The 21,490-nt window shown below is 38.4% G+C and overlaps 1 protein-coding gene across 1 annotated transcript in view; it reads right to left on the bottom strand.

Annotated features, from left to right (window-relative positions):
- Positions 1-18,185, bottom strand: part of nonC (serine/threonine-protein kinase Smg1) — a 134,974-nt gene extending 116,789 nt beyond the window's left edge. Inside the window, exons 1-10 of the mRNA XM_070102179.1 lie at positions 18,101-18,185; positions 16,784-17,048; positions 15,339-15,445; positions 10,618-10,784; positions 9,090-9,210; positions 6,408-6,542; positions 4,514-4,684; positions 4,199-4,293; positions 3,612-3,777; positions 3,244-3,384 (exon numbers count right to left, since the gene is read on the bottom strand). Of these exons, the coding sequence (XP_069958280.1) occupies positions 3,244-3,384; positions 3,612-3,777; positions 4,199-4,293; positions 4,514-4,684; positions 6,408-6,542; positions 9,090-9,210; positions 10,618-10,784; positions 15,339-15,445; positions 16,784-17,027 (1,347 nt within the window). The 5' untranslated portion in view covers positions 17,028-17,048; positions 18,101-18,185. The remainder of the gene's footprint in view (positions 1-3,243; positions 3,385-3,611; positions 3,778-4,198; positions 4,294-4,513; positions 4,685-6,407; positions 6,543-9,089; positions 9,211-10,617; positions 10,785-15,338; positions 15,446-16,783; positions 17,049-18,100) is intronic.
- Positions 18,186-21,490: the final 3,305 nt, after the last annotated feature.

Genomic DNA, 21,490 nt, shown 5'->3' with positions numbered 1-21,490 from the left:
ATAAATATATAAAAAATACAAAATAGTAGTAGGTTGGTAGACAGCAACTGCCCAGGGAGGTACTAATGTAATGCCAAGTGAATGTAAAACGGAAGCCTGTAACTGTTTTACATTATGGTAGGATTGCTGGTGTCTTTATTCTGTCTCAAAAACATGCAACAGTTCAGGTATATCTTGCTACTTCTACTTACACTTAGGTCACACTATACACACCCCTCTGGGTTTTCTTCTATTTTCTTACTAGTTCTTGTTCTTGTTTATTTCCTCTTATCACCATGGGGAAGTGGAACAGAATTCTTCCTCCGTAAGCCATGCGTATTGTAAGAGGCGACTAACATGCCGGGAGCAAGGGGCCAGTATCCCCTTCTCCTGTATACATTACTAAAATTAAAAAGAGAAACTTTTGTTTTTCTTTTGGGCCACCCTACCTTGGTGAGATATGGCTGGTGCATTGAAAGAAGTTTACTGAGTATACCAGGTAAAGTGTATGGCAAGGTTATTATTCAAAGAATTAGAGGTAAGACAGAGAGCAGGGTTGCAGATGAGCAAGGAGGCTTTAGAATGGGCAGGGTATGTGTAGATCAGGAGTTTACATTGAAGCATATATGTGAACAGTATTTAGATAAAGGTAGAGAAATTTTCACTGCATTTATGGATTCAGAAAAGGCATATCATAGAGTGGATAGGGGAGCAATGTGGTAGATGTTGCAAGTATATGGAATAGGTACTAAGTAACTAAATGCTGTAAAGTTTTTTTTTTTTATGAGGATAGTGAGGCTCAGGTTAGGTTGAGTAGGAGAGAGGGAGATTACTTCCCAGTAAAAAATAGGTCTTAGGGATGTGTAATGTCATCATGGTTATTTAATATATTTGAAGATGAGGTAGTAAAAGAAGTAAATGGTAGGGTGTTGGGGAGAGGGGTAGGATTAAATTATGGGGAATCAAATAATAAATGGGAGTTGACACAGTTACTCTTTGCTGATGATACTGTGCTTATGGGAGATTCTAAAGAAAAATTGCAGAGGTTAGTGGAAGAGTTTGGGAGGGTGTATAAAGGTAGATATTTGAAAGTAAATACAGATGAGATGATGAGGGTATCAAACGATTTAGATAAAGAAAAATTGGATATCACATTGGAGGGAGTATGAAAGATGTGAATGTTTTCAGATATTTTGGAGTTGACTTGTTAGCAAACGGGTTTATGAAGGACGAGGTAAACCACAGAATTAATGAAGGAAAAAATGTGAGTGGTGCGTTGAGGTATCTGCGGAGACAAAGAACATTAACCCTTTCAGGGTCCGTCCCGTAGATCTACGGCTTTACAGTGAGTGTCCAAACCGTAGATCTACGCCATGAGCTCAGCTCACTCTGATAAACTGTGAGTGGTACATTTGGGCCTAGATATGAGAGAATACATCTATGTGGTATGTGTGCACCACATAAAACAGATCCTGCAGCACACTGTGTATAATGAGAGAAAAAAACTGAAATCATGATTTTTCGATTAAAACAGCAACTTTGCAGTGTTTTTTCGTATGTTTTTTATAGTTGTATTTGCGATTTCTTGGTCTCATTTGATAGAATGGAAGACATATTACAGAAATAGAGATGATTTTGATTGGTTTTAGCACTGGAAATGGTTTGAAACTGAGCTCAAAGTAGCGGAAATGTTAAATTTTTGCCGATATTCAAGAGTAAACAAACGACCTCACACGTCTAATACACGTCAGCTGGTGGGTCTAATATACATTCACAAATATGGTGATGATATTTATACAATTATTACAGTATTGCATAACAGTAAATCTTCTATTTTTTGGTGTGAATAAAAATTCATTATGTGAATAAAAAATCAAAATGGAATTTATTTGTAAAGCCTCAAAACATAACTAATGAACAGAGGAAATGTTAGTTTAGTGCCAGGAATGCCTACATTGTTTATTCTGGACCCTATTTTGAAATTGGAATATTTTGAACTTTGTGTTAAATTGGCCAAATTAACAATTTCCGATCACTTTATTTTGTAGTTGAAACAGTTGACTTGGCGATTTCTTGTGCTCAATCGATAGAATAGAAGTAATACTAGTGAAATAGCTAAGAATTTGGTTGATTGGAATAATGTAATTGGCCTAAAATGGGAGTCAAAGTCGGCAAAATAGCCGATTCGTAAATATCGCTGACACACCAAAATTTGCGAGAGCATAATTTCGTCAATTTTCCACCAAATTTCGTACTTTTTGTTTTATTACCTTCACAAAAAGATTCTCTACGATTTCATAAGAAAAAATAACAAATTTTTTTTTTTAAATTCTTGGACACTGGTGCGTGACTCCAGATTTGGGCCTTGGACCCTGAAAGGGTTAAACATGGAGGCAAAAAAGGGAATGTAAGAGAGTATAGTGGTACCAACCCTCTTACATGGGCGTGAAGCATTGGTCGTAAATGCTGCAGCGAGGAGGCAGCTGGAGGCAGTGGAGATGTCATCTAAGGGCAATGTGTGGTGTAAATATTATGCAGAGAATTCATAGTGTGGAAATTAGGAGGAGGTGTGGAGTTACTAAAAGCATTAGTCAGAGGGCTGAAGAGGGGCTGTTAAGGCGGTTTGATCATTTAGAAAGAATGGAACAAAGTAGAATGACTTGAAGAGCGAATAAATCTGTTGGGGAAGGCAGGGTAGGGGTCGTCCCCAAGAAGGTTGGAGGGAGGGGGTAAAGGTGGTTTAGTGGGCAAGGGGCTTGGATTTCCAGCAAGAGTGCATGAGCATGTTAGATAGGAGTGAATGGAGACAAATGGTTTTTGGGACCTGATGAGCTGTTGGAGTCTGAGCAGGGTAATATTTTGTGAAGGGATTCAGGGAAAAAAGTTAGCCAGACATGAGTCCTGGAAATGGTAAGTACAATGCCTGCATTTTGAAGAAGGGGTTTAGGATACTGGCAGTTTGGAGGGATGTCTAAACTGTCATATCTGAGCTCTTCTGCAAAGACAGTGATTATGTATGAGTGATGGTGAAAGCAATGAATGATGAAAGTTTTTTTTTTTTTTGGGTCACCGTGCCTCGGTGGGAAACAGCCATGTTAAAATAATAAAAAAAAAAATTAGAAATTATTAGAGGCCAATACCATGAACACTGCTCTGCTGCTGTTGTAAGTACAAATGGGCAATTACAATATACATACATACACAGAAAACTCAACAAATAGTCATGGAGCACATTAATTTAATGGTGTTATAATAAAAACCCACCTGAGTGAGAAGTGCGAGGTAAGACAATGTGGTGACAAAGCCATAATGCTCTATGAGATTCTCCTGCAGGTCAATAACACCACAAAAATGGACTTGAAGTTCCGATATGTTTTGACTGTATGGAATTAGTACCAAGCATACCTGAAAATGATTATATACTTTGTGAATACTATACCATACTGTATTTCCTTTCAAGTGTGTTTTTTCTTTAGCCTTTTGTGATATATTTTCTATGTACACTCCTTTTACAGCCCCAGATGATAATCATGTGCATATTACATGCTCACATACATGTACATATGCACATACACTAATGCATATGTACACACAAGCAGAAACCAAAATGGGTGGACAAATAAAAATCGTACTTGGTTAAGAGCGTCCAGTAAAGCTTCCTCCCAGTGATGTCGCAATATCTTTGCTGCCCCAGATTTCATTTTTCCAAGAGCATCCACTAAAAAGTCTGGAGAAAGAATGGGGTTGATGGCAGGGTCAACCTGTGGCTCTAGGCAGCGCAGGACAGTCGTGAACACACTGGAAACATGAGGTTGAAGTAAGTGTTTTAGGAAATGCTAAGATCTCATTTCTTTGCCTCTTTGTCCACACATGAAGTGCCACCAAGGACTGTTATTTATATGAAAATGACAAAACCTCTACACGAGCTATTCAACAATAGTCCTAGTTGTACATTTAAAAACTCCTACTTAATAACCCATGTCTAGTTCTTAAGCAGAATTTAAGAATTAGGATTAGTCTGCCCAAAATGCACTGCATATTAGTGGCTTTCTTTTGTGCTTAACAATATTTTCTTACATGTAAACTGCATTACCTGTATACTGAAGAAAAGAAATAAATTTATATTATTATTTTTCAAATGTCCTTCACAAGTGTCAAAGGGGGCAGCTTTTATGCTGCAGCTAATCTAGCAGAAGGTAGGAAAGCTTAGTAGATTTACCTAATGAAAGCAGCTACTTTTTTAGCACACACCACAGGGTCTGTTGTGGCCTCCTCCTCAGGGGAAGACCGGCCAGACACACCTCTATCTAAATCCTGCAAATGCAAAACAATATTACCCAAGACAGAAAGACAAACAACCTACATGACAATTTCATTCAACTATATAGTACATGCTATGACAACACATTATTTAAAACTCATCTTAAGACACTGATAAATTTTGTACTTTAAAAACTTCTCTTCTAAGAGGATTTTAAATCAAAATCTTTATACAAAATGCACATTAATAATTTACAAATACATAAAAATTTACTTCACAGTAATCTTCCATATCTTCAACAAACTGTGAGAGAAGTGTAGTGGCAATAGGGACATTGATCTGCCAGAGCTGTGAAAAGCTTTTCAGTGCCATAGACACATACTTCATTACTTCTGATGACTGATGGTGATCGATGTGCCACCCAACCAATATATCCACAATATCCTGAAGAAAGTAATACAATTAATATGCAATGACTGTCAATATCTATCTTACTGGTATTTTAATGCCGACACAAAAATGTTCATATACAGCCTCTTCTCACTTAGCAATGTACTTGTTTATCGACAACTTGGACTTATGACCAGCTCTCCAACCAGTAAGCAAACCTAAGAAATGTATATTAGAGTTGATTTCCTCTATTCTGTGTATTACAGTATAGTACTTCTGTTTAAACATTTAAAAATATACTGAAAATGTTATCAATGGTGCAAAGGTGACATTAAAAAAATATCTAAAGATGGTTGACACAAACCCACTACCAATAGAATATGCTCCTCGCTTAAAGACCAATTTGCTTACCAACTTACTCTTAGGAACAGAACCCAGTCGTTAAGTGAGGAGAGGCTGTATTAATTTAAAATAAATTTCTTTAATCTGAGGGTAAAATATGCTGCACAAGACTTAAGAAATCGTAATGACACAATTGCAAACAAACCATACCCCCGGCCGGGATTGAACCCGCAGTCATAGAGTGTCATTGTGATTTCTTAAGTCATGTTGACGGCAGTGAAGGGACTTGAGCTAGAGTTCGTCACGGCCACGCTAGCTGGAGATTCGTCTGTAAAAACTTGCATTTGTGGTCACAGAGGTGCCTGTGCTAACTTTCCTATGGTGTAGAAATATACCTAGTTGGATGAATCTTATTGTGGCTAGCTGGTCTAGTGGCTAACGCGACGGGCTGGAGTTTTGAGAGACTATGACCGCGGGTTCAATCCCGGCCGGGGGTATGGTTTATGCTGCACAAGATTTATTATACACGTATTTCAAACAAACTCAGTGTATCTGGCTTAATATACCATTAACCTAATGATGTTTTGTGGAAGGTTCTATATTAACCTCAACTTCTAAATAAAAAGGCTATTATCATAAGAAATAAGGTATCAAAGATATGAAGACACAATACAATTTTAAAAATAAAGTGTAAGTTAAAGGATATGCAGCAACCAGTGAATCATGTTATAAAAGGTATCATACCTTATTTTTAATGTTATTTTACTGCTTGAATCACAATAGGAATTGGAAGGATGGCCAGAAAGCTTTTGGGCGAATCTTCTTAATTTTTTTTTAGCACATTGGCCATCTTTATTCCTGTCATTACTTTTTAACACACTGGCTGTCTCCCACCAAAAAAAAAGAAGCACCTCTTCTTTTTACATTTAGTAATTTATACAGGAGAAGGGGTTACTAGCCCTTTGCTCCCTGCATTTTAGTTACCTCTTAAGACACGCTTGGCTTACGGAGGAAGAATTCTTCTCCATTTCCCCAAGGAGATTCTTCTTATTTTTTATTACAGAATACCCATAAAGAAGTATTAAACTGTAGGGATTATACAGAACCTGAGAAATAGGAGATAATCAGGTTTGAGCCAAGGAAATGGTATGATATTTATGGAACACTTTGACCTACAAGGAAGGGAAGGATATACTTAATTCCTTCAGTCAAGAACCTATCACCAGCATCAAGGCATTCACTTTCTTTGCCCCGATCCCCAATAAGTGATAACTTAATTTTCAAAATAGGTACAAAAAGGCCAGATTATTTATTCAGTATAAAGTTTTGAAAGTTTCAACCCAATTTAAAAAAAAAAGCCACAAGGGTAAAGCCATAAGGACTGCCTACCTAAATACTATTCAAAATAATTACTTTACAGCTTTGCAGTACTTACTTGGAAATAATTATTAAGAATATGACTATGATTTATATTAAGTTCCCTTAAAACATCAACCGTTGCCACCATCACTTCAGGAGTCTCGGTACCTTCTAGTACTCCTTGTAAACCTTCCACAATCTTTTCTCCAACCTGCAATACAAGACATATATGTACTATAACCCAGAAAATGTTGGATTTTTTTTTTTTCAACATGCTGGCTGTCTCCTACTGAGGCAGAGTGACCCAAAAAAAGAAAGAAACACTTTCACCATCATTCACACATAATCACTGTCTTTGCAGAGACATGCAGATACAACAGGTTAGATGTCACTCCAAACAGCAAATATATAGGCACTGTACTTCCCACCTCCAGGACTCAAGTCCAGTTAACCACAAGCCAAATAGAATGTAATTGTTTTTTATCCATAAACACCTCACTTACTACACATCTCATTTTTTTTTTTTTTACCATTAGCTAAATGCATACAGTACAGTAAAAATCTGAAACCTTTTTATTAATGATATGACTGTAATCTGAGACAATTGCCACAAGTTAAATTAGTATCTTTGTAATTTTCCTGTGGTCAATTCACTTATATGACTGCCAAACAATGCTCATAATTTATTCAGAGAAGTTAAAGTTTTTATGAGTTAATGTGCTGTTGGAGTGTTAGTAAGGTAACATTTGTGAAGGGATTCAGGGAAACCAATTAGCCAGACTTGAGTCCTGGAGGTGGGAAGTACAGTACCTGTACTATGGAGGAGGGATAGGGATGTTGTGATTTAGAGGGTCACCTCAACTGTGATATCAATGCCTAAATGGCAAAACTGATTGAATGAGTGACAGTGAAAATGTTTTCTTCATAGATGGGTTCTCCTATCTCAGTGGGAGATGGCCAGTGTTAAAATAAAGTTTAAAGTATGTATGGTAATGGTGTGAAGATGCTAAGTAGTCGTATTCTTCTTTCAGTGAACTGGCTGTATCCCACCGAAGCAGGGTGACCCAAAAAGAAAAACAAAAGTTCCTCTTTATAAATTTAGTAATGTATACAGGAGAAGGGGTTACTAGCCCCTTACATCTGTTACTTCTGGCATTTTAGTTGTCTCTTACAACACACATGGCTTACGGAGGAAGAATTCTGTTCCACTTCCACAAGGAGATAAGAGGAAATAAACAAGAACAAGAACCAGTGAGAAAAAAAAAAAATCCAGAGGGGTGTATGTATGTGTGTAATGGGAAGTACAATGCCTGCACTTTAAAGGAGGGGTTTGGGATATTGGCAGTTTGGAGGGATATGTTGTGTATCTTTATATGTGTATGCTTCTAAACTGTTGTATTCTGAGCACCTCTGCAAAAGCAGTGATAATGTGTGAGTGTGGTGAAAGTGTTGAATGATGATGAAAGTATTTTCTTTTTGGGGATTTTTTTTTTTTTTGGGTCACCCTGCCTCGGTGGGAGACGGCCGACTTGTTGAAAAAAAAAAAAAAAAAAAAAATATATATATATATATATATATATATATATATATATCTTCTTTCAACACACCGGCCGTATCCCACCGAGGCGGGGTGGCCCAAAAGAAAAAACCAAAGTTTCTCCTTTCAAATTTAGTAATATATACAGGAGAAGGGGTTACTAGCCCCTTGCTCCCGGCATTTTAGTCGCCTCTTACAACACACATGGCCTACGGAGGAAGAATTCTGTTCCACTTCCCCATGGAGACAAGAGGAAATAAACAAGAACAAGAACTAGAAAGAAAATAGAAGAAAACCCAGAGGGGTATGTATATATACGCTTGTACATGTATGTGTAGTGTGACCTGAGTGTAAGTAGAAGTAGCAAGACGTACCTGAAATTTTGCATGTTCATGAGACAGGAAAAAAGGACACCAGCAATCCTACCATCATGTAAAACAATTACAGGCTTTTGTTTTACACTCACTTGGCAGGACGGTAGTACCTCCCTGGGCAGTTGCTGTCTACCAACCTACTACCTAGAAGTAGTAGTAGTACTATTTTTTATTATTTTTTTTAATACACTGGCTTTCTCCAAATGAAGCAGGGAGTGAAAAAGAAACACTTTCACCATCATTCACACTATCACTGTTTTGCCAGAGGCACACAGATATAACAATTTAGATGTCACTAAACAGCAAATATCCCAAACCCCTCCTGTGCTTCCCACCTCCAAGACTCAAGATGCTTATTACAGTAATTTAATATATGAGTGTGTGTGTGGTGTCACTTAAATGCTCCAGAAGTGGAGATTCTGTACATGAGAGTTGCTCAAGTGAAATGCAATACATAAGCACATGCTTGGAGTCTCAGGACTCTTCTTTCTGTTGTAGGTGCTATAACTGTCAGAGGTCATTAACACCAAACTTTGGGTAAACTGCACACTATCAGTTAAAAATACCTTTACCTTAAAACAGGGATCAAAGAAAACTCTTGGCATGTATCCACAAAGAGACATGCAACTCTCAATATATATACTCCATCTTAGGACTTGATGCCCTAAAAGTGTTTTCAACTTTTTTGTGGTTTCGTGTAGTAGATAGCAGAGTGTAGCCATTCTTGTGGTGCCTGGCACATTTTATGGCAATTTACTACACCATTTACATCATGTGAGTCATTTATTATTTTTTATACTCATATATGAAGGCTATACTTTTATATATTACTTCTATTATTGCTCACCTGATCTAACTGTGACCCAGAAGAATCCAACCGCAACATCTCTAAGATGCATCTCAAGACCAACACCTTCATCTCTGCGGCTCTCCATGTTTCTAATCGATCTAAAGTTACATCCACATATCTGGCAAAAGAGAAACCAATATAAATAAAAACACAGTAATTATAAATCTAAAGAAACAAAATAAATACAGTGGTACCTTGACTTACGAGTGCCCCAATTTACGGGTTTTTTGATTTACGAGCCGTCGCTCAGTCGATTTTTTGCTTTGAGTTGCGAGCCAAAATTCGAGTTACGAACGAGCTCCAGATATGCCGCCACTAGTTGGTGGTGTATCTGAAGTCAAATCCAACTCTGTACCCAGAGGAATGTCAGGTAAACAAACCATACCATAGGTGGGGATAGAACCCGTGATCAGAGAGTCTGTTTGCAATCGTGTCATTACGATTTCGCGAGTCAGGAATGTCAGGTATTTTGTCCCATCCCACATGATCTTCCAAGACAGAACAGGAAGGATAATACTCTCACACTAATCCCAGATTGTAGTGAGGCACCTTGTGCCTTGTTTGGTTCTCACATAAATCCGGGAAAGAGGTAACCTCCATTTAAACAGAGTTTTTCCAGAAACATTAAGGTGGGTGGAGTACTGATAGTGGTGGGTGAGGTAGTCACGGTAGTCGGTGGAGTAGTGAGGGTGGTGGGTGGAGTAGTCATGGTAGTGCTTGGAGTAGTGATAATGGTGGGTGGAGTAGATATGGTGGTGGATGGAGCAGTGAAGATGGTAAGTGAAGATGATGGAGCAGAGATGGTGGAGTAGAGATGATGGTGGATGGAGTAGTGAGGGTGGTGGGTGTAGTAGAGATGGTGGTGGGTGTAGTAGAGATGGTGGTGGGTGGAGTAGTTAGGGTGGTGGATGGAGTAGTGATAATGATGGGTGGAGTAGATATGGTGGTGGGTGGAGCAGTTAAGGTGGTGGGTGGAGTATACAATATTTCATATTTATAAATACGTTTTTCTTATTTAAAAACCCGTAACAAAAAAATTGTGGTGTTTTTTTTCGGGGCTAGAACAGATTAATGGCATTTCAATTAATTTTGATGAAGAAAATTTATTTGATATACAAGCAAATTGAGTTACAAGGTGGGTCACAGAACAAATTAAACTCGTAAGTCAAGGTACCACTGTATATGATTTCACTAAAAAATTATTTTACTCTAATGTCAAATGAGCAGAGTATACTGTGTGTGAAGCATTGGTACTGACTGAATGCTGTAGCGAGGAAAAAGCTGGAGGCAGGAGAGATGTGTTTGAGGGCAATGTGTATTGTGAATGTTATGCAAACAATTCATAACCTGGAGGTTAGGAGGTGTGGAATTACCAATATTATTATTCAGAGGGCTGTCTGAACTGTGATATCAGCACACTCCTTACAAGACAACGACTGAATGAATGATGGTGAATGTGGTAGATGACCAGTGTGTTAAAACAAATATTAGTGCATTTGACAAATAAATACAAGGATCTGCTTACCTCTTTATGTCTCCTTCCATAACATGACCAACCCGACCAATACATCGAGTGATTTCCCAGCGACATGGAGGTGATGGAGCAGCATGAAGACTCTCAAACAGGGAGTCTAATATGTGATCAGCATTACGGCGAACATATTTCACATTTTCATTAAGCATAATTGATTCCTGTCAAAAACATATGCATTATTGTAAGTATAAAAATATAATCAAATATACAAATACAGTAAAGGTACAATATATTATTATTTTCTTCTTCTTTCAACAAACCGGCTGTATCCCACCAAGGCAGGGTGGCCCAAAAAGAAAAACAAAAGTTTCTCTTTTTAAATTTAGTAATTTATACAGGAGAAGGGGTTACTAGCCCCTTGCTCCCGGCATTTTAGTTACCTCTTACAACACGCATGGCTTACGGAGGAAGAATTCTGTTCCACTTCCCCATGGAGATATGAGGAAATAAACAAGAACAAGAACTAGAAAGAAAATAGCAGAAAACCCAGAGGGGTGTGTGTGTGTATATATATGCTTGTACATGTATGTGTAGTGTGACATAAGTGTAAGTAGAAGTAGCAAGACATACCTGAAATCTTGCATGTTTATGAGACAGACAAAAGGACACCAGCAATCCTACCATCATGTAAAACAATTACAGACTTTTGTTTTACACTCACTTGGCAGGACGGTAGTACCTCCCTGGGTGGTTGCTGTCTACCAACGTACTACCTATAATTATTATTATTATTGTTATTATTATTAATATAGCTATTATTGCCCTAGGTGCCAGGTTGGTAGACAGCAACTGCCCAGGGAGGTACTACCGTCCTGCAAAGTGAGTGTAAAACGGAAGCCTGTAATTGTTTTACATGATGGTAGGACTGCCGGTGCCTTTTTTCTGTTTCATAAACATGCAAGATTTCAGGTACGTCTTGCTACTTCTACTTACACTTATGTCACACTACACATGCATGTACGTACAAACATATACACACCCCTCTGGGTTTTCTTCTATTTTCTTGCTAGTTCTTCTTGTTTATTTCCTCTTATCTCCTTGGGGAAGTGGAACAGAATTCTTCCTCTGTAAGCCATGCGTGTCGTAAGAGGCAACTAAAATGCCGGGAGCAAGGGGCTAGTAACCCCTTCTCCTGTATACGTACATTACTAAAGTTAAAAAGAAAAACTTTTGTTTTTCTTTTTGGGTCACCCTTCCTTGGTGGGATATGGCTGGTTTGTTGAAAGAAGAAATTTTTGTATTTAAAGTTGAAGGCTAAACCTGTAGGGGTCATAAAGTATCTATGGAATGCTATGTGATCAGATATGATCTGTGGAAGTAGAGGGTAGCTGAGATTCCTTAGACCAAGAGCCGTTCACTAGCATCAAGGCACCCCTTCCACTTAAATGGATGAAAACGGTATACAATACAGGTATAACACTAATTTACCAGTAACGGATCATCTGGCACATCTTTTAGTCTGCACAAAATTATGAGGCAACTCTTTTTTTTTTTTTCAAAAATAGTTTACTGGGCTGCCACAGATGGTGTTGTATGTAGTGTGTGTTAGCTTATATTGTTTATTGGTGGTAATCCCTTGATTTTGTGGGATTCTTAGCATCTTTGCTAACAATTAACCTTGATTTTGTGTGATTTTAAGCCTATTTTACTAACAACCTTGATTTTATGCAATTCGTAGCATATTTTGCTAACAATTAACCTTGCTTTTATGATTCTTAGCATATTTTGCTAACAATTTACCTTGATTTTGTGTTCTTAGCATATTTTGCTAACAATTAACTTTGATTTTATGCAATTCTTAGCATATTTTGCTAACAATAACCTTGATTTTTATGCAATTCTTAACACATTTTCTTACCAATTAAAATTGATCGAATGTGATTTTTATCATATTTTGCTAACAATTAATGTTCATGATCAGCTCTCGCAGTACCAGTAAAATTCTCATATTGACCACTTTGGTAGTGATTGTACTCAAATATTCTTCGTAAGTACAGACACTTTATTTAATGACTTACCTATTTAACAGTTGCGCGGACTTACAACCAACTCTCCAACACCTGTACTTACAGTATGCAAACCTAAGTATTATTATTATTAGAGCTGATTTCCTCTACTCTGTTTATTACAGCATACTACTGTGTAAACATTTAAAAATATGTATACTAAAAAATGTTATAAATGATGCAAAGTTGACATTAAAACAATATCTAAAGATGGTTGACACAAACCCACTACCAGTACAATATGCTTGAAATATCAGTACGGGGCGCTCCTGGCTTATCGACCACTTTGCTTAATGACTACTCGTAGGAACATTACTTGGTCGTTAAGTGAGGAGTGCCTATAGAGTAATAAATGAACCTATTTCATATATGATGTCTAATTTAAGTTTCCAGCAGACCATGGTGGGTTAGAAGTGTATTGTTGAATTATTATTATTATTATATGACCATTGTTAGTCCAGCAAAATCAATATATGGCAAAGCTTAGGAACCAAGGATGCCAGAAAATCGGTGTTGTACCTGTAATATAAAATATAAAAACAATATACAAAAAATACAGCATGGAAAATTTATTAGTTACAGCAAGCATACAAAAGTTAGTACTGTATTGTATATATATATATATAAACAAAAGTAGATTCAAGCAAAAATAAAATTGTCATGTCAGCAATAATCAAAACTTATCTTTGCAGGAGGCATTTTCACAATTTTTGCTCCAGTGCACTGAAAATACACTTGCAGTGCAGGTCAGCCATCACTAATCTGGCAATCAGTAATCCGGTTCCATCAGTAATCTGGCACTATTTTCAGCTAGCAGAATTTTAAATTTTCGGGGTCGCCACACCAACCTACTGCTACTGTTTGGTGGTGCTACTTGCTGCATAAGTCATTCCAATTTCTTTTTCCATTTATTGTTATAACCTGCTCACTTTTAGCACTAGCCATGGTTCTAACGAAAGAAAGAAATGCTTCTCGTTGTGTAATCACCTACACCATACACTGTTCATAAAAGATAAGTTGGCTTTGAAGCCACCGGGGCCCAAAACTGTTCAACAGCCTCCCATCAAGCATTAGGGGAATTGCCAATAAACCCCTGGCTGCCTTCAAGAGAGAGCTGGACAGATACCTAAAGTCGGTGCCGGATCAGCCGGGCTGTGGCTCGTACGTCGGACTGCGTGCGGCCAGCAGTAACAGCCTAGTTGATCAGGCCCTGATCCATCGGGAGGCCTGGTCGTGGACCGGGCCGCGGGGGCGTTGATCCCCGGAATAACCTCCAGGTAACCATGAGCTCAGCTCACTCAGGTAAGCTGTGACTGGTAAATTTGGGCCTACATATGAGAGAATAGGTCTGTGTAGTAAGTGTGCACTATATAAAAAAAAATCCTGCAGCATACAGTGCATAATGAGAAAAAACTGTGACCTTGTGTTTGGTGTAAAACAGCGACTTTGCTGTGTATTTTAGTGTGGTTTTTATGGGTGTATTCTCATTTTTTTGGTCTCATTTGATAGAATGGAAAATATATTACAGAAATAGATATGATTTTGATTGGTTTTATGACAGAAAGTACCTTGAAATTGAGCTCAAACTAGCAAAAATGTTCAATTTTTGCCGGCGTTCAAGAGTAAATAAATGACATCACTGTCCAGTATGTGTCAAACTGGCCAGTCTAATACGCAGTCATGAATGACTTGACATTATTTATACAATTACAACAATGTAGTAGTCTGCATAACAGTAAATCTTCTATTTTTCGTTTGAATAAAAATTCAAAATGAAAAGCAAGCATAATATGTATAAGAGGAGCCTGGAGATGTGACTAATGAACAGAGAAAATGTTATTTTAGTGCCAGGAATGTCTGCACTGTTTATTCTGGACCCTATTTTGAAATTGGCATCTCTTGAAATTTGTGAGAAACTGGCCAAATTGCTAATTTCTGACCACTTTATTGGGTAGTTGAAATAGGTAAATGGTTGTTTTTTCTTGTACTCAGTCAACAGAACAGAAGGAATATTAGTGAAATAGCGGAGTATGGTAGACTGGAACAGTGGAATGGGCCAAAAATAGGGCACAAAGTAGGTGAAATCACCGCTGCGTAAATAATATTGTTGGGTTAAGTGTATTTTACCCTAACCACTCTGTAATCTGGCAAAATCACTAATCCAGCACTAATCCAGCACCCGATGGTGCCGGATTAGTGATCATCAACCTGTACTGTACTGTGCTGTAGTCTTTAAATTTCCATTAAAATTTTATATTAGTCAAGTACCATTCAATAATGGACATAATTTCAACAGTTGTCAATGCAGGTTTCCTATTGCCACTCAGTGAGACTTCACCAGATATATGACCACATCACAAAAATGTTATTGCAATTATGCTCCCAGTACAGTAATTTTAACCTATTGAACTACTAGAAACTAACAGATTTTATTCTTTTTTTTTTGAGCTCTTATCATTCAAATATTTTCCTAAAAATGCATCATTTTCCCAAGTTAATTAACAAGTTCAAGTACATACAGTATTCATAATCCTTAACATAATGAATAACTGGATGAATGAATGACTGTAGTTACAACAGCTGTTTTCCCCATGTGAAAAATATATTCCTTTATGTATGAAATTTCCACCTTGTCAATGCATTAATTTTGTAAATTCACAGGCAGTGAAGCAACGAGAATTGGAAAAAACAACTTGACATTCTAACCTGGAGCTGTTGAACTTGTGCTAGGTAACGTTCAGAATCATCTTCTCGGGACAACCGCCTCAGCTGTTTAGATATTCTGGAATCTTCACTAAATCCTCGACTTAAATCTGCAACACAGCAACATAAAAATTTCATAGACGATAAAATTATAACTACAACATTTATGGAGGGATTCAAAGAGATCAGATAGCTGGACCTGAGTCCTAAAGAAGAGGCAGGGATGCTGCTGTTCAGAGCATACTATGAACTATAATATTTATACACACCTGTCACCTACTAGGAATTATGAGTCCTAACCATAATTTTTAAAGGGATGGTCCGGTGAGCCAGCAGAAGGCCTTGGTCAGATGGCCAAAAGCTCCAACTGCGGGTCATTATAAGACTAAGAATTGCGTCAGGAAACACTTGTCCTGTTTTGTGACAAACCTTACCTAACCTAACCTATCTAACAAGACAGCAACAGAATTAATAATTGTGAATGCATCCTTTCTTTTAGTCTCCTGCCTTGGTGAAAGACAGCTGGTGTGGTAAAAAAAAATTACCTGCATGGGTCATTCATCGCTGCCCAAAAAAGATAGGGTGCATGGACAGCGTAAGACACCTGTGCAACACTTGAGTATCTTTACTGCCAAAATGTTTCACCTATGCATCAGGCTTCCAGAGTTGAATAAAAGCGAATATCACACTGGAGACAGTAGGAGCAATTTTGAGGTGATCCCTCCCTCAGCCATTATCTGACTGCAGAAGCCTGCTGTGCAGGCAAAACCTTTTGGCAATAAAAATACCCTAATGCTGCATGTGCATTTTATTCATCAACTTATCGGAATTGTATACATCAGTAATGCTATGTGGATAAGTCACAGTTGCAATGCACATTATTAAATAATTCTGTACACTATGACAAAAATGGATTTTTTTTTTTTTACCTATACAATAATGGATTGAAATTTCATATCAATTAGCTAAGCAATATCTGTTCTCACATGAAAAATATAAAATCCGTCATTTTCACCACACCAAGTTTCTTGTTACTTTTGGAAAGATTAGAATTTTAATAAACAGTTTTTTGTTATAAACTGCTTATGAAATATGCATAATTATGAGAAAGAACTAAATCTGTAGGGATCATGAAGTGCCTTGGAAATGGAAGGTAATCCAGTTTCATCAAAGGAAGAGCCAAGTAGCTCTTATTATTGTTATTATTATTATTATTATTATTATTATTATTATTATTATTGCTATTATTATTATTAATGTTAAGTCCTAAACTCACGTGGGTCATTCTGCACAAGACAAGGTGGAGGCTTGATCCTCTGTCTGCTGAATGCAAGACAAACACGCTTGCTATTGGTACCCACCTAGATCCCAAGTAGCTCTAATTCCTTGGATGAAGAGCCACTATCAGTGAGGTATGTAAGAGCAACGTATGAAATATAGTGCTGCACCTTTATGTGGTCGGTGTTTTACAATATCCATCTTCTCCAGGTCAGCTTTGGCTTCATCCTCCCCAGGATGTCCTTGTTCAGGAACACCACGGCGTTCACCTGGGATAACATGGCGATGATGGGTCAGTCCTCGACGGTATCGCCCACTTCCTCTCCCTCCTCCTCCTCCTCCTCCACCTCGGTAGTCACGATGGAGTCTTCCTCCAACACTATCATCTCTCTCCATCCCGCTACCTCCTACCATGTCTTGCTATTTTAACATATTCTGAAATTAAAAATTTTCTAATTTGAAATGAAGGGGAAATTCATATAACATATGTTTATATACTTTTTGTTGTTATCATCATCACTATTATTATTATTATTATTATTATTGCAATCTGGAGGTAGGATGCTGACAAGTGGTAAAAAAAATACTTTTTTTTTTTTTGCTGTGGAATCCTCTAATGGTAAAATGCTTTACGTTGTACCAATTAAAGACTTCACTGCAAAGACACATGTCTACCAATAACAGAGTTGTTTTAAGTTGCTTTAGAATGGGTTAGGTGGGTTCTGCTAGGTTAGGTTATGTTTTTTACCATCTGCACAACAAAAATATATCTCAAATATAAAAGTAGTTTGATATTGTACAATTCAAGTAAGATATAATTAATAGCCAAAAGCTGCAGAAGAGCACTTAGTTGACTATTACCAAAACTTTTGCTTCACACACTTAGTGTCTGTGGTTCAATCCCCGAATGGGTGGAAACATTGGGCATATTTCCTTACACCTGGTGTTCCTGGTCCCCCAGCAAGCAAGTAGGTACCTGGGTGTTAGTCGACTGGCGGGGGTCGCATCCTGGGGGACAAGATTGAAGGACCCCAATGGAAAAAAGACAAGACAGTCCTCGATGACTCACCAACTTTCCTGGGTTATCCTGGGTTGTTAACCCTCCATGATTAAAAATCCAAACAAAATCTCACCCTATTTAATCTTATCTCTCAACCTTAATGTGTCATAGATACAATGATATAGTGTAAATTACCCAATGGAAATGTCACTAACTTTTTTGGGGGTTATCCTGGGTAATTTACATATATGTTACTATGTATGATAATCTGTGTAACTGTATTTATGTGTATCTATACCTAAATAAACTTATTAATCGAAAAAAAAGTCAGTGACTTATTTCCATAGGGTCCTTGATCTGAGGAACTGGAGCACAGATACAATTCCATATATCAAAAACCACTTGTTCACCAGGGATCAAGAGCCCTCCTCCCATTCCTCTCTCTCATGAGGGGACCAATAAACATGAACAATATAATAACACTCACATACAATCTGGTTAACTGCATCCTGGTTGTGATTGGGGTTGTTCAGGGCCACCAGAGGTGTTGCTCAGGGCCACCAGAGGTGTTGTTTAGGGCCACCAAAGATGTTGTACAGGACCACTAAAGATGTTATTCAGGGCCACCAGTGATGATGCTTTAATGAGCCGGGGCTCCTGGACTCCGGGACTCAGGGCTCAATAATGCCGGTGAGAATGAGACAGGAAAAAGTTTCCTCTGGAATGAGTAACGGGAACAATAAATTCCCATCTTGGATCAGGTAGACTCCAGACCTAAACACCAGCAGGGTCAGCAGTCTTACTTTCTTCTTTTTCTTCTTCTTCTTACAAGGTTAGGTTAAGAGTTCCTACCTTTATTTACAAGGTGAGAGTTGTTACCTACAACAATTCATGTTAAAGCCTTTTTACTGTTATAAGGCATACAAATGTGGAACAGTGTGAAACTGGAACCATCTGTGGGCCAGAGATTTCATTTGGCCAACTGACTTTATTTCACTGATGTCATTATACTGTATGAACATGTTCCAGATACGAGTCATCCTAAAAATAACTGACCTCAGATGAAGTGATGTTCAGGAGAAGGGTACAGTTAGAGGGTAGTTACTGTTTGCTGCCCATCTTGTTGTGTAGATGTCTTCTCGCTGACGAGTGTGGTACCTTCACAACATTGACCTTGTATATAACAATGAGGCCACCTACATCCCTTCGGTGTTGAAGGCTCTGCTGACATGACAGATCTGTCCAGGTTGGTTCGTGATGAGAGATGAGTCGTCTTGCTCTGTTCTCTATTGTGTCAAGAAGTTTTAGGTGATAAGGGGGGCAGGCAATCTGAGAAAGTGGAGCATACTCAAGGTGCGAGCACTCTTGTGTCTAATACAGTCTTGCAGCCTCTACTATCATGCAGATTCAAGATATGTTTAAGTGCTATTAGTTTCCTAGCTGCTTTGTTTGCAAGATTTACTACATGGTTCTTCATAGTCAGTTGTGAATCAAATTTCACCCCAAGGATCTCAACCTCATCTCCAGGTTTCAGTACTCTCCCATTCATCTGTCCACTACTACAGTATTCCCCCTTCTTCGTTTCTTCTTCTTCTTTTTTCCTCTTCTCCCACTGAGGTCCGTGGTTCGATCCCCAATACAGGTGGAAACATTAGGACGTGTTCCCTTAAGACACCTGCTGTCCATGTTAACCTGGCAGTAAATAGGTACCTAGGTGTTAGTCGACTGGTGTGGGTCGCATCCTGGGGACAAAATTTACCTAATTTGCCTGCATAACAGGGGCTTTCTGTTGTAGTATGTCATTAATGTCAGGCTATGGTCTGTATACCCTGTACATGTACTTGTAGAAATAAAGATTATTATTATTATTATTATTATTATTATTATTATTATTATTATATTCGTTGTTATTAGAATTTTTTAGGGCCACCAAAGTTTACGCCTCATTGAGCCTTACTTTCTGGACGACCGGGAAAGATATACTAGCCAAATATGAACGAAAATTACGAAAGAAACAAAGTTTCCTCCGGAAAAAGAAACGGGAACAATAAGGTCCTAATCATCTCAAGCAAATCCTCCATTGCGTCAATCCCTGAAGAGCCAAACACCCACACACACTTCCCCACACCTTAGTCAAGAACAACAGGCAACAGTCCTGGGTGTGTCACCTTACACCTGCTGTCCCACTTCACCTAGCACTAAGTAGGTACTCGGGTGTTAATTACCTTACACCTGCTGTCCCTCTTTACCTAGCAGTATGTACCAGGGTGTTAGACACCTTACACTTGCTGTCCCTCTTCACCTAGCAGTAAGTAGGTGCCTGGGTGTTAGTCGACTATTGTGGGTCGCATCCTGGGAAAGATATTATATTCAGAATTAATAACCAAGCTTCCAGTTCGGTTATTAATTCATGTTGTTGCCTAGTCTGTGAAAACCATCTCGACAGTCAGTGACACCGACTCTCTTTCTTCTCTTATTATATATTCCCGCTTACTTGCTGGCCTCAGTTGAGATCACATCTCTTTTCTAGAGATTACGATCCTGTTTATCATACTCTCATTCTTGAAAATCCTTTCAAGTAGATTTCCATCCCCTTTTTTTTTTCATGGTCGACTTGCTGTGTGACCGCTTGTGAATTTCTCGAAAAAAATACAAAAAATACAAATTCACTAACGGGAATCACTGAATACGGAAACAAAATACTCGGCAAGAGATGCAGCATCCCCCCAATGTCAAGCAGGGGCGCCACGGGTGCGCTGAGACAGCGCAATAAGTGTCAGGGGCCCAAGACTGTTCAATTGTCTCCCAGCATACGTAAGGGGATTACCTATAGACCCCTGGATGTTTTCAAGAAGGCCCTGAACAGGAACCTAATGTCAGTACCTAACCAGCCGGATTGCGGTTCGTACGTCGGTTTACATGCCCAGCAGTGACAGGCTGGTTGATCAGGCCCTGATCCACCGCGGACTGGTCATAGACCGGGCCGCGGGGGAGTTGACCCCCGAAACCCTCTCCAGGTATGTAGATGAATGGTATACTCATACCTGGACAGGACTCGAACCTGCGCACTCTGATTCAAAGTGTTCAGTACCCCTAACACAGCCACACCCCGGATAAATAGGGATGCCTAGCAGAAGCCAGGCGCTGTGTGCGTGTTTGTAATCTGAACCACAGATGAGTGGAAAATAAAACACAGTGGGAAGTATCTATATATTTCGGCCTCAGAGAGGCCCTCTTCAGCAGATAAAGATAAAGGAAGTAGACAGTACATAGCTTGCAAATCACAGAACACATTAAATTATTTAATTCACTTTATATGAATACAGAATAAATATTACACCGTGTTATGACCAAGGTCATAATGTGATTAATTTATATGTATTATCCACTTAATATTATACTCTGGGTTTCTTTAATATTAGCTAAATTAAAGATTCCACTAGTTTATAATATTATCTGATTTAGGAATATACCCGGGTATGATGTATATATATATATCTTGAGTAATGTGTTAGGTAGGTACACCTGGCTAAGGTTTATAACAAGGTATCACCATTGGTGGGTAGTTTGCACCGCTCTACCCTCTCCCCCTTTTGACGAGTTGATGTCATGAAGGAATTTACTGTATATGGCAGTTCACTCTCTCTGCTGACTCAGTGTGCATTGACTGAGCTACCCTCCTAGTACTCCGCCTTATTCTCACTTGGATAGAGAATTGGGTTATAGAAACTCCTGATCCAGCTTGTGGTTTATTGTGAAGTCTTCTGACAATCATATACTGTTATCTTCAGGCTACGATGTGACGACCAGTGTCAAGCTTAGAACTTTGTGATATATTCCTTATGCCAGGGAGTTACTCAGTGGAAGTGTTAATTCT

This window comes from Cherax quadricarinatus, chromosome 80 (assembly GCF_038502225.1).
Source record: "Cherax quadricarinatus isolate ZL_2023a chromosome 80, ASM3850222v1, whole genome shotgun sequence".
Taxonomy (NCBI): domain Eukaryota; kingdom Metazoa; phylum Arthropoda; class Malacostraca; order Decapoda; family Parastacidae; genus Cherax; species Cherax quadricarinatus.
The sequence above is the reverse complement of the archived record's forward strand: the minus strand, read 5'-3'. Positions and strand labels throughout refer to the sequence as shown.